Source organism: Lichenostomus cassidix, chromosome 19 (assembly GCF_008360975.1).
Source record: "Lichenostomus cassidix isolate B80296 chromosome 19, HeHo_3.0, whole genome shotgun sequence".
Classification (NCBI taxonomy): Eukaryota; Metazoa; Chordata; class Aves; order Passeriformes; family Meliphagidae; genus Lichenostomus; species Lichenostomus cassidix.
The window spans coordinates 9,380,514-9,394,144 of NC_139499.1; the positions used below are offsets into that span (position 1 = coordinate 9,380,514).

The 13,631-nt window shown below is 56.3% G+C and overlaps 1 protein-coding gene across 1 annotated transcript; it reads left to right on the forward strand.

The window, feature by feature from the left end:
• Nucleotides 1-6,316: 6,316 nt before the first annotated feature.
• On the forward strand, nucleotides 6,317-12,177 carry LHX1 (LIM homeobox 1). The gene is made up of 5 exons (XM_085078542.1): nucleotides 6,317-7,396; nucleotides 8,666-8,892; nucleotides 9,262-9,539; nucleotides 10,256-10,421; nucleotides 10,856-12,177. The coding sequence occupies exons 1-5, from the start codon at nucleotides 7,227-7,229 to the stop codon at nucleotides 11,233-11,235; spliced, it is 1,221 nt and encodes a 406-aa protein (XP_084934668.1). The 5' UTR covers nucleotides 6,317-7,226; the 3' UTR covers nucleotides 11,236-12,177.
• Nucleotides 12,178-13,631: the final 1,454 nt, after the last annotated feature.

The window sequence follows — 13,631 nt, forward strand, 5'->3', positions numbered from 1 at the left end:
CTCAACTCCTGGAAAAATGAGCTGGAACTAGCGAACTTTCACATTCTAGACCAAAATGATGTGGTTTTTTCACCCTGAACACAGCATACTGATGCACCTCAGGGCAATGGCATTGTGGCTGTGCATGCCACGTCCTCGCCGTGGCGTTGAGATGAGCTGTGTGCACGTCAGCCAGACCTGGAGCATCACTCAGGGATGAGGGGAAGGAAACAGAGTTTAAATGTGGGCATGGAGTCAGAGACTTTGCTGGGCTCGAGCTGCACAAACCCAGCTCCTGAATTTCTGTGTGGGGAGAAGGAAGGGCAGGCTGGCCAGAGCCTCCATGGCCTCTCAGAGCCTTTAAAATAGCAAATCATATAAATAGGATATGATCTAGTGCCGTAACAAATGACTGAAGCTATAGATAGAAGATTAGTCAGGAGCTGGGAGTGACAGACACAAACACAGCCAGGAGCTCTGGATTTGCTGTCACACCTGCCAGGGAACAAAGGCTGTGCTGCTGTGCTACCTGGCCCAGGTGATGCTGACCTGAGCCCCTGCAGGGCATTTTGGTCTAGAATGTGAAATTTCACCCCTTCCGTCTAGTTTTCCACCACTGCAGGCAAGTTATCCCTGCTTTTTTTTTTGCATAGTTCTGTTAGTTTGGATTTCAGTTGTTATTCCCAACCACTTTATGTGACAGGGATTTCAGCACCAAAACCTGATATTCTCATGTTGACCAAAACCCTTCTATGCTGAGAATCCTCTTCTGCAGCTGCTTGTGAAGGACATGGAATGCAGCAGCCCTTCTTCCATACAGAGGCAGGAAGGCAGTGGCCGTGTTTGGTGGAGGAAAACCCGAGTGGTTGCTCCTTTCTCAGCAGGAAGAGCTGCTCCTGTTGGGAAGGAAGGCACTGTCCCCTCTCAGAAAGAGCAGAACCAAGGAATTTGGCCGTGGTCAGGCAGCAGGGCAGTGGCAGGAGCAGAGGGAAAGCTCTGGGCTCCCACTTCCCTCCGACACTGCCGATGAGCTGCTGCCTCTGTCTGCGTGTCAGAGAGGGGAGATTGACTCTCACTCCCAGGGAAGTTCAGCCACTGTGAAATTAGTAAATTACACAGGCCCACAGAACTTAGAAAAACAATATAATCCTGGGGGTACTGAAATAATTAATTTCCTAATCAAGTACACCTTGCTTTTTTTAATTTGCAAATAGCACTCTGATCTGATTTCCCCATTTCAGCCACCCCAAGGAAGGAATATTTCGGGCAGCAAAGCCAGAGCGGCCCGAGGCAGGGTTGAGTCCCCCCAGGGGCTGCGGGGCACTGGGAAGAAGCAGTTTCAGCACTGCGGTGACCCCAGCAAGGGCTGGGCGATGCTTTTGGGGAGGCTTTGCTGCTCTCTGGATCCAACCCACGACCTGGGAGGGAAGAGGCAGAGCCGCGGGGCTCCCGCCGAGGTTTTGTGCTGGTTCGTCTCCTGCTCTCGCTGCACCCTTGTTTGCTTTAAATCACTTCAAATGCGGAGGCTGTCAGACAAGACAATTAACATGGGGAAGGGGGAAAGTATTACCATCCATTATTTGCCATAACATGAATTTAAGCCGGGAAGTCAAATGATAAAATATGTGGTGAAAAGTGTTGGTGGTGGGAGTGCCTAAATGAGTAATAGCCCTGGGCTTCTGAGCCTTGAACTTAACGCGCTAAGTAAATCCCCGAGGTCAAAAAGTATGAAAATTGTTGCAGCTTGGGGAGATATATTTTAACTTTGGAAAAGGTCCGTGTAGATCTGCTGCCGGGGTCGGGGAGGCAGATGTTGAGCAGCCGCGGCTCCGGGAGTTGGAGCGATTGTCGGGGATGGGTGCTTGTTTTGGCGGGGGAAGGAAAAAAGGAAAAAAAAGAAATAATAAAATGAGGTGAGGAGGTTGGGGGGGAGCGGGATGAGCCGGGAGCGCTTTGTGCTGCCGGGAGCAGCTCGGGTGGATCCCCAGCGCCGCAGCTCCGCCGGGAGAAGCGATGGGAAGGCGACAGAGACCCCCCGGGATCCCGGGCCGGGCCGGGCTGGGGGCAGCGGGGCTCCCGAGCCGCTCCGCTCCGCCGCGCTCAACTCTTCCCCTTTAAAACTCCTTCTCCCGCTCGCGCTGACCATGCGGCTGGATTTATGGAGAGAGATGTTTTAGCAGAATCCCCCCGAGTCCCCCATCAGCCCTAAATCCCCAGCCTGCGCTCCCCGGGAGCCCTCCTGACACAGAGCATGCCAAAACAGCTTCGTTTTGCCTATGCATTAGCAATCTATTTTACCTTTTTGACATCTCTCACACATAAAACCGTAAGAGAGAAATAAAATATCTGTCTCTGGGCGAAAATAAAGCTTTGCCTCCCTCCTGATCTATAGGATATAAAATAAAGCCATGGCTTTGATAGTGGCTTTTCCTTAGACCGGAGTTGCTTTTGCACACACGGAGACAATGAAGATGGATGAGCCGGGAGCGATGCATCCTCCGGGGGTTCGCTTCACCCTCTTTTTTTATAGCCCCCCCTCGCCCCCGCTACCTCCCCACTTTTCTTTCTTTTCTCTTTTATTCGTCTTTTATCTGCCCTTTAACGAGTGAAGGATCCCGCTCGGCTGTCACACCCCCGCACCCCGCCGGGCTCCCCCCGGGACCCCCCGGTCACCGCCGGACACTTCCCCGTCACTCACAGGCAGAGCCGCACACCTCGGATTTGTAATTATTTATTAACTATATTTCCCATAAACAATGCATGAGCTTGGAGTGTAAGCGACAACATTTAGCGACGTGGGAAGAAACCCGGGAGGGCTAATCACGGGGGAGGGGGGCAGGAAAATAAATAAGGAAAAGGAAAATAAATAGAAAAGAAAGAAGAGGAAAAGGGAAAGGCGAACAGAGCCGGGGGGCGACAGTGTGGTGTTTACCCTCAGCATCGACCCGAGTCTGGCAGGATAAACTGGGACCCTCGAATACATAATTTAAAGATCTTTTTCTCTTCCTTTTTATTTTTTCTTTCTTTTTTTTTCTTTTTTTCCCAAGCTCTTTTAAAACAAACCTGGCGATGGATCCTGTCCAGCCATGGGGTTTATTGCGCGGGGATGTTCTACAGGCTTAATTACATCTCAACTTCAATATTTGGATAGTGCATTAACCGCATATATATTTAATCAGGCGGAGGCGCTCTTTCTGCGGGGGAAAGCGGTGGGGACAGGGGGAGAGGTGTGACCCCCACCTTCTCCGCGGGTTGTCCCCCCGCAGTGTCACCCGGGGTGATGGGGAGGCTCCGAGTCGCCGCCGCGCTCCCCGCCGGGAGAAACCCCCGGGCGGCTGCACCGGGATGCGGAGGGTCGGAACGGGAGCTCAGGGTCTCCCCTGCCCCCGGGATGCTGCCGGGCACCGGCCCGCCGCCCGCTCCGCGCCCGGGAGCATCCCCGAGCCGTGCGCGCTCGTCGAGAATCGGTGAAAAGGAGGGGGGGAAATCAAATCAAAAATAAATGGGAAAAGAGGGAAAACTTAGTGCTGTCGGGGGGGTGGACATGGTGGAAAGCGTCTGTCAGTGCGTGGGAGGGAAGTTTGTGCGTGGCTCGGAGGGAGGGAGCGGCTGGCGATGCGGGGATGCTCCGCAAGGCACCGCGCTGGAGAGAGCTCGGGGGATGTACGGCACCGGTACCGGTAACGGAGAGAGAAATCCCGTCACTGAGCACAGCGGTGGGGAAAGGGGGTGAGAAACGGGGTGATGTTTAACTGAAAAGACGGGAAGGACACCAATAAAACGCAAATTTAAACTCGCCTGAAACGGACCTGGGTTTTTTCTTCGGTATTAGTTTTAAAATGAATTTGAGTTTGGGTTTGTTTGAATTTTTTTTTTAATTATTTTTGTTTTTTTCTCTCTCTCTTTGGGTCTCTTTTACTATTTTACTTACACCCTCTTTTTAAAAAAAAATCTATTTAATTTCCCTCTTCTTTTTTTTTTTTAAAGTTTTTTAAATTTTCCTTTTTAAAACATCTTTGAGTTTCCCTCTTTTCTATCTTCCTTTTTTTACTCTTTTAATATCCCTCTTTTCCAGCACTGGGGCCGGCCGGGCTTGCTCTGGAACATCCTGGGATTCGGGTGGGCTCGGCCCGGGAACGGACCTGGGCGAATTGCAAAACAGAATGAAAAACAAAAACATCCCCCCCGTCCCAAACACGCTGCCCTATGAGAGGGCAGCACACGGGGCATTTTCCCGTGGGTGCCCCACGCGTGTCCCGCGGGGCACAGGAGCCGCGGGGTAGCCCGGGGGTGCTGGGGGTTGATTTTCGGATCCTGCTGGAGGCAATTTCGCCTCCCAAACGCCTGCTCTGGGTCGGGGTCCCCACTGCGGGGGGGTGAGGCGGACTGTGTCACCTCACTGTCCCCAGTGCCCGGCGGGAGCTGCGCCCCTCGCTCTGCGCCGCCTCCTCTCCCGAGCGGGGTTTTGGGGGTTCGAGGGGCTGGGCAGGGCGGCCAGAGCCCCGCCGGGAGCCGCAGCGCCGCGGAGGTACCCCGGGACCCCGCGGGGAGGGGGCGGGCACGGCCTGCGCCCCCCGGGGAGCAGGGGACAACCAGATGCTTTCGCTAACGCCTGGGAAAGGAGAAGAAAAAAAAAAAAAATCGCTGTGAAAAACTGGTGCTTGATGGACACGAGATGCTCATCTCCTTCCCCTCATTCATCCCCACCGACACATGGCCCCGCGGTGCAGGGCCGCGCTCCCCTGACGGCAGCCCGCAGCTGTCGCCTTCCCGGGCGGCGGAGAGGGGCTGCCCGCCCGCCCCGGCCCGCGGAACGCATGAGAAGCGACCCATGTGCGGCGGCACCGGGCGGGGCGAGCCCAGCGCTCTATTGATCCCCGCCAGCGGCGGCCGAGCGAACCGACAGCTGCGCGGGGGGAGCGCGGAGCGCCCGGTGAGCGCCCCGACGGGGGAAGGATGATAGCGCGGCCGCAGCCCGGGGCTTTTGAACGCCCGCAGGAGCTGCGAGGCCATGTCTCGGCCCGAGGACAGCCCTGGAATTGGCTCTCCCGGCCCGGGCAGGCTCTGCATCCTCGCCGGTCCCGGCTGCCTCCCGTGCGGAGAGCGGGCAGGGCGCGGAGAGGGTTTGCTGCTTTCCCTTTCCTTTCTGTCTTCCAATTTATCCTTCTCCCACTTTTTCTTTTTCTTGTTTTTTTTTTTTTTTTCCTCAAAGACGAGGAAAACAGGCGTGAAAGAGAGCGAGAGCGGTGGGTGCGGGCGGGGGATGCTGCAGGCTCCGGGGAGGGCCTCCGCCACCCCCGCGGCCAGCCCGGGCACTCTCGGACCGCTCAATCCGCCCTTCCCCTCCTAATTCCCCGCCCGGCACGGGGAGAGGGGTGGCTCCGGGGCCGGGAGGGGCCGGGGCCAGGCGGTGACACCTCCCCGGAGCGGTGGCTCCCGACGGGTAGCAAAGAGCGACGGAAAGAGAAACCTCGTCCCTCCGCACCGCCCCGGTACCGACCGGCCCCTGGAAGGTAAAAGCGAATTAATTTTTATTTGACAAGAAAAAAAGGGAAGGTACACCCCGGTCGCCGGTGCTCCTCGGCCCCGGACGTGCCCTGCGAGCGCCGGGAACGGAACCACCGAGAAGTTACCGGCGCCTTCGCTCTGCCCTCGGCGGTCGGGCGGTCCCGGACCCGCCGCCCCCTCCCCGCCGGCGCGGCCCCGTCGGAGCGTCCCGGGCCGCAGTCCCGGCCCCGCCGCACCGCTCCTCCCGGGAAAGCCGGCCCGCCTCGGGATTCTGCTCCACTCCGCTACCCGCGGAGACCCCGCGCCTTCGGGCCCCGCCGTTTGCCGGGAGGGAACCCGGGCCGAAGCGGGATCTCGTTTTCCGCCGGTCCCCGGCGAGGCGCTCCGGCGGGCAGTGTCCCTCTAACGGATCCGTGACCCCGCGGAGGTGCCAGACCCCACCGAACGGCCGCGGCTCCTCGTACCCGCCGTCCCCGCGTCCGCGCTCCGACACACCTACCGCTGCATCGCGCCGGCCGTCGGTGCGTCGGTCGGGGTGCCCATCGGTGTGTCGGTCGGTCGGTCGGCGGGCCGGCCGGCGCGGCGCGGGCGGAGGCGGCGGCGGCGCCCCGGCGGCTCTATAAAGGGGCGCGGACGCCCCGTCCGGCGGCGGCGCGGCGGGCGCGGGGGGGCGGCGGCGGCGGCGGCGATTGGCCGCGGCGGGCGGTGACGTGGGCGCTCGGTGCATAAGGCTGCGGCGGCGGCGGCGCCGGGATCATGCAGAGCCCCTGCGCGGCCGGACGGCGGGGCCGCCCCTCTGCCCCGCGCCCTCCGCCCGGCCCGCCCGCCCCGGGCCCTGCGCTCCGCCGCCGCCGGGCCATGCTATGCCGCGCCCGCTCGGCGGGGACACGGGCGGCCGCCGCGGGTAGCGATGCGCGGGGGTAGGTAGGACGGACTGACGGACGGACGGACGGACGGACAGAGCCGGGCGCGACGGTGCCGCCGAGACGTCGAGGGAGAGAGAAAGAGAGAGAGAGAGAGAGAGGGAACAGAGAGAGCGGCGGAGCGAGGAGCGGCGGAGCGTGTCCCCGTCCCCGCGTGTCCCCATCCCCGCGTCAGGACGCGCAGGGCGATGTCGCCGCGGCAGCAGCCACAGCCCGTCTGACCGCCGCTGCCTCTCCATGTCCCGGCTCGTTATTTATTATTATTACTATTATTATTGTTATTATATTTTTTCCTCCTTTGATTTCTCATTGGGAAAAGCACTTTGACTCCTGACTGCTCTACCTCAGACCTTAGAAAAACTCATCACGCTCGCTTTTTGGCGGTTTTATTTTTAATTTTTTTAATTTTTATTTTTTCTGAACGCCGATCTTTATAGCCGTTATTGTTTTATTGTTACTATTATTATTACTATTATTATTATTATTATCCGTGTGGTTGGTAGCGGCGGGGATCCTGCGGCTGTGTCGAAGCGCTGGGCAGTGGGGGTTCTGCTGTGCACCCCTTCTAGGACACTCGAACGAAGATTTTTCTTCTTCCTCCTTTTCTTTTCCTCCTCCTTCACTTCTCCAAGGCTTTTAAAACATACGTTCACATAAACAAGAAAAAAAAAAAAACAGAGAGGAAAAAAAAAAGCAAAACAAAAAACAAACCTTCGGCGGTGTTGTCGTCTTTTTGAAAAAAAAAAAATCTTGTTTTTATTTTTTTTTCCTTGACACCTGGGAAACCGCTGCCCCCCTCAGAACTAACCAAAGACAATGGTTCACTGTGCAGGCTGCAAAAGGCCGATCTTGGACCGGTTTTTGTTGAATGTACTGGACAGGGCTTGGCATGTGAAGTGTGTTCAGTGCTGTGAATGTAAATGCAATTTGACAGAGAAATGCTTTTCGCGAGAAGGCAAGCTTTACTGCAAAAACGACTTCTTTCGGTGAGTACCGGCCTGCGCCTGCCCCGCCGCTCCTCTCCGGTGGTTTTTCTTCTCCATTTTTTTTCCTCTTTATTTTTGTTGTTTTCCCCCGTTGTCAGCGGGACCCAGCAGCGCCTCTTCCTTCCCCGTGACACTCGAACATCTCGAATCGCGGTTGCTCGTCCCGGTGGTTTCGAGGCGGGAGGGATGCCGGGCGGGGATCGGGGATCGGGGATCGGGCACGGTCCGGTGATACGCCCCTCTGCTCGTCCGCCGACCGAGCTCGAGTTGCCCGAAGTTCCCTCTAAACTATCGACCGGCGGGACGGTGCGGGCCGAGCCCGGGCCCGGTGCTGCGGAGCGCGGTGACCCCGCCGGAGCTTTCCCGGCGCTGCCCGGGCCGGAGCCGGCGCTGTCCTCGGTGCCGCCCGGCGGGGAAGGCCCGGGGCGGGCCCAGCGCACCCCGACCAACCGAGCCGGGCCGGCCCGAGGGCAGCGACCCTTCGCCGGTGGATGGATGGGTGGATGGGGGAATGGATGGAGAAGGCGGCGGGCACGGCTGCTCGCTCGCCGCCGCTTTCCCCTGGCATTCCGGCCCACTGCGGCGCCGGCATCGCTGCCGGGCTCGGAGCGGCCGCCGGTGCCACTGCTCGGCCGGACCCGCCGCCGCACACTGGAGAGAAGGACAAGGAGCGGCTCGGGGCCGGGGTGGCCGCGGAGCCCCCGCCGTACGCTGGCACAAGGACCGGCCCGGCGCGGCGGAGTGCGGCCCCGAGCCCGCCGCCGCTTCTCGCTGGGCACGGGGACCGGCACAGCCCCGAGCCCCGCCGCTTCTCCCCGGGAACGGACCCGGCCCTGCCCCGGTCCCGGTTCGGAGAACCCGCGGGGCTGAACGGGGCACGGGAGGCCTCCGGCCCGGGTGCTGGTCCGGCCCCGCCGTCCCCCGGCTCCCCGCGCCGGCCTTGCCCGCACCGGCGGCTCCTCCGGCCGGAGCGCCACCGAGGCCGGTGCCGACACACAGAACGTACGGAATTCCTGCGTGCTACTGGTTAGAACGTCCTTAATGTAGGTGTCGGGGCGCAGGGACACCCGGGCAGCGCGGCCCCCGCGTTCAGCAATCCCGCCCGGGCCGGGTTCGATTTTTATTTTGAAAAGGTACAATATCGGGAAAAGACAGCGCTCAGCAGGGATGCTGTATGCGATTTAATCCCGTTTTGCACGGCCGAGCAGGCTGTGTGGAGGCCGCGGCTCGGCGGGCGCTGCTGACCCGCTGCCCGGCCTCTCTCCGCAGGTGTTTCGGGACCAAGTGCGCGGGCTGTGCCCAGGGCATCTCCCCCAGCGACCTGGTCCGCAGGGCGCGGAGCAAAGTGTTCCACTTGAACTGTTTTACGTGTATGATGTGTAACAAGCAACTCTCCACCGGCGAGGAGCTCTACATCATAGACGAGAACAAGTTTGTCTGCAAAGAAGATTACCTAAATAACAGCAATACTGCCAAAGAAAACAGCCTGCATTCAGGTGAGGGAGCGCGGCCGGGGGGGATGAGGGCGGGGATGCGCTCAGCACCACTGTTCCTTGGGATGAGATGCTCTTCTCCTTCCTCCTCCTTTCTTCTTTCTCTTGTCTTCCGCTTTCTCCTCTCCCTCCTTTCTCCTCTCATCTCCCTTGTCTTCTTCCTTTTCTCTCTTCTCCTTTCATTCTCCTATCCCTTTCTTTTCCTCTTCTTCTTTTCTCTCCCTTTTTTTTTTTTTTTTTTAATTCATCCCTTTCTCCTCTTCTCTCCCCTCTTTCTCCTCTCCCCCGGTCCTCCCGCGGCCCATCCCTCCCGGTCGCTATTCCCCCTCCGGCCGCCCCCGGCTGAGCGTGACTCGGTTTGTTGTCCCCCAGCCACCACCGGCAGTGACCCCAGCCTGTCCCCCGACTCTCAAGACCCCTCCCAGGACGACGCCAAGGACTCGGAAAGCGCCAACGTGTCCGACAAGGAGACGGGGAGCAACGAAAACGACGACCAGAACCTGGGGGCCAAGCGGCGGGGACCCCGCACCACCATCAAAGCCAAACAGCTAGAGACTCTGAAAGCCGCCTTCGCGGCCACCCCAAAACCCACCCGGCACATCAGGGAGCAGCTGGCACAGGAGACCGGCCTCAACATGCGGGTCATCCAGGTACCGCCGCCTCCGGGCACCGGGCGCGGCTCCGGGGGGTGCGGGGGTGAGGAGAGGTCGGTGCCCGGCAGCCTCCGCACTGCGGGGACGGGGGAAGCCCCGCCGACCTTTGGAATCGTTATTACCAAGGCGTCCCGGCAGCTTCCCGGTGCTTCCCGATGCTTTCCCGGTGCTTTCCCGGTGCTTCCCGGTTCCCCAGCCCCGGCCGGTCTGCGGGGAGAGAGCTGCGGGTTTATTCGCAAAAGTCCTAAAGAAGCTGCAAACAGTATCGAAATTAATAACCAGAAATGTGAGGGGTTAATGGGTAAATAAGAATGACAACGCGCTGGAATTATTAAAAGGTTTATAAACCCGCAGCGCTGGGGTAATGGGGGGTTAAAGCACCATTAAAGACGAGGTTAGATTGGAGAGGCTCAGTGTGAGGGTAATTAGCAGTAATCTTGTCAGAGTAATAAGAATTAACTCAATCATTCTTGACCTGCCGCCAGTGGGGAGCGGGGCCGCCGTCACGCGTGGGTTCGGCCGCGCTCGGAACGCGGCTCGGGGCGCACCGGGCAGAAGACACCGGGAAAGGGGAAAAGCGGAGCGCGGGACGGGGATGGAGGGAGGATGGAGGGAAGGGGACAGCGGGGAGGCGGCGGCGCGTCTGGCGCTCCCGGGAGCGGGACCCGCGGCCCCGCAGCTCCGTGACCGGCGCCCGTCCCGCCGCCCCGCAGGTGTGGTTCCAGAACCGGCGCTCCAAGGAGCGGCGGATGAAGCAGCTGAGCGCGCTGGGCGCCCGGCGACACGCGTTCTTCCGCAGCCCGCGCAGGATGCGGCCGCTCGTGGACCGGCTGGAGCCCGGCGAGCTCATCCCCAACGGGCCCTTCTCCTTCTACGGAGGTGGGTACCGCGCTCCCCCCGCGCTCCGGGCCGGCATGCGGGGACACCCGCGGGGACGCGCCGGGCTCCCGGCTCGGCTCCGGGCAGCTCTGGCCGCCGCCCCGGGGCAGTCCCGCCCGGTTCCCCGCCGCCCATCGCGGGACTCCCCGCACCCGGGGGTGGCCGTGGCCGCCCTGCCGCCGGGCTGCCGGCGTTCCCGCCCGGTTCCCCGGTGGTTTTGCGGTGCCGGTTTGTGTCAGTGCCCCCGCTGCCGTGCGGGAAGGGGGTCCCGGGGCTGCCGGAGCCCGGCCAGCCCGGTAACACGTTTCCCGCAGGGGTTGGTGGGTGACATCCCGAGCCCCCCCAGCCGCGCCGCCGTGGGAGCTCTACCGTGTCGTCCCCACTCGCGTTCCTGCCCGCCTGTTACCTTCCCTCTGTCTCTCCTTGTCCGCCAGATTATCAGAGCGAGTATTACGGCCCTGGAAGCAATTACGATTTCTTCCCGCAAGGACCGCCTTCGTCTCAAGCGCAGACCCCCGTGGATCTCCCGTTCGTGCCCTCCTCGGGGCCGTCAGGGACCCCGCTGGGGGCCATGGACCACCCCCTGCCCGGACATCACCCCTCGAGTGAGGCTCAGCGCTTCACTGACATCATGTCGCATCCCCCGGGAGACTCGCCCAGCCCCGAACCCAACCTGCCCGGGTCCTTGCACTCCATGTCCGCAGAAGTTTTTGGCCCCAGCCCCCCATTTTCGTCGATATCCGTCAACGGTGGTGCTAACTACGGCAATCACTTGTCCCACCCTCCAGAAATGAACGAAGCGGCTGTGTGGTAGCTTTAAAACGAACTGGGTCTAAGTAAGTGATGATCATCTAGTCTGCTTATTGTTATGGTGTACAGAAATGAATTAATATAACATCTCTCCCGCCCTAAGACAATATTACCTTGGGAACGAACTGAATCCAATCGCTCCAAGGCAAGCTTTGCTCTAGACCAGGACAATCTCCATGTTATGGTTGTATCAAACAAGCGAGGGGACTTTTTTGTACCATTGACAAAGAAACTGGGGAAGCTGTACAGTAAAAGTGCTGCCAGTCCGTAGGATGGCGTGAGTTTGATTACCCTGTTGGATGTCATCCTAAGAGCCACAATCCTTAGAAACTTCTCGTTTAAAAAAGAAAAAAAAAATTTAAAAAATAATTGAATGAAGGAAAGGTCAAAGAAAAGGGGAAAAAAAGCTTCAAGAACTCTCTAGCGTTCCCGGTTAAGGATGGTTCTGGCATTATGAATCTGTTTGTTCATTTTTGTCTCTCAGAAAGTTCGACAACAAGAAACTCTTTTTAGCTTCAGCCATTTCAGCCTGCTGGCGATCAGGTGGGACAACTTTTCCTTTTTCCTTTCTTTTTTTTGCTTTTCTGTTTTGTTTTGGTTTGTTGTTGTTGTTGTTGTTTTTGTTTTGTTTTGTTTTCCCAAAAATAGCAAATACTAAATGTTAAGCCCTCAGCACCAACTCTTCTACCTTCACAAAGCTACACGTACAAAACCTCCTCATCATAGCAAAGGTCACCACCCAGACCTCTAACGAAAATGACTTGAAAAAACAAACAAACAAAAAGTATTCTACCTTCACAGAGAGAGAAAAGCTAAACAAAAAGACTCTATTGAACTAAAAACAGTCAACTGTTTACGTCTAATGTTAAATTCAGGAGCTCAATGTTTTACTAATAAATCCTGTTTTAGAAAAACCTCTTGTTCAAAAGCAAAAGATTTTGAGCAGCCAACCAAAATAGTTCATTTTCTTTTCTGTAGATGTTCTAACAGATTGCAGGGCTTGTGGTTCACTGTGCTAGTTTGTAAAAGGTGTTGTTTACAGAAGGCAAAGAAAAAATAAACCCACAAAACCCAGACAGTTGCCAAATAAAGTAAATATATAGCACAAATACTGTAAGGTGCTTTGCACCAGCAACCCGAGAAGGTGTTTAAAAAGTGTTACAAGGTTAAAAAGAAAAAAAAAAAGACAAACATCTTTGCTAATTTTTAGTCCTGTTGAACATTCATGGAATTGTTAATATGACTTATATAGACCCACACAGGTTTTATTTTTGTGTCTTTAAAATAAAAGTCCAAAATATTTAAATTTTATGGTCAAATATGCAGTCAACAGCTGCTACTTTTTTCTTTATATATTAAATTTCTCATATGTCTTTTATTGTTCTAATGAACCTAAGCTTGTGTGACCTCCAGTGCATATTAGACCATTCACTGTATGAAAGAAAACATGTTGGATAAAATTTGTGCGTTTTTAATAAAATTAGAAAATCTGATGTTTAGATAACTTGTGTTTCATTTGATGTTTTGAGCAATTTTTTGGAAATTGATTCTCTTGAGTCAAATAGCCCTGAGAAAGAATGATCCACTCTGCTGATAATCCTGGGCAGCTCTTTTGCTCTGGTAGAAGTCTAAACCGTGGTGTCGATGCAGACAGCGGCCAGAGGCAGCTCCAGCCTTTCTTTCCACCTCCAGGCTCAGTTGTTCAAGTCCAAACACCCTGTTCCGCTGGTTTTTAAATTTTAAAATTCAGGCATAATCAAATTATTCAATAGCTTTAGTTACTCGTGGTCTGTGCTAAGAGAGAACGTTCGAAATGCTGATTTTATGCGTAAACAAAAATGTGCTGTAAATGTGAAATGCTTGCAAAGATATGGTTTGCGATTGATACCGTTTTAGTTAATTCTCTAAAGGTAATTTTACTTTTTTTTTTCCTAATTGGATGGTTTGGACACGGCATAACCTCAATGTGCTGAAAGTGATTTTAATCCTTTTTCCTTAGAGCTGAGGCAAAGTCAATTGTTTGACGGCATTTGGTCTTTCTGAAGTTCTCTAAAGGGCAGCGGGGGAGAATATTTTGCTTTGCACTCGATACAGCCTCATTCTCTCGGAGAAAAATGAAACAAAAAAATTATGGAGCCTCGAGAAATGCCAGATTCCACATTTTAATGATCAGTGATGGCAGAATCCTGAATATTCGGTTGCTCAAAAGCAAAAGTCTCGCTGATTCCGAGAGGACTTTGGCCTGGGTTAGAGACAAAGAGTCAGGTTGGGTTCGGGAAAGTCTCTGCTTTCCATGTGTTCCACCTGCTGGGGCAATGCAATGGGATGAGCTGGAATTGCATCTTTTCCTTTCTCTCTCAACTCACTGTGGCTTGGGCTGGCTTCTCTTTTATTTTCTGT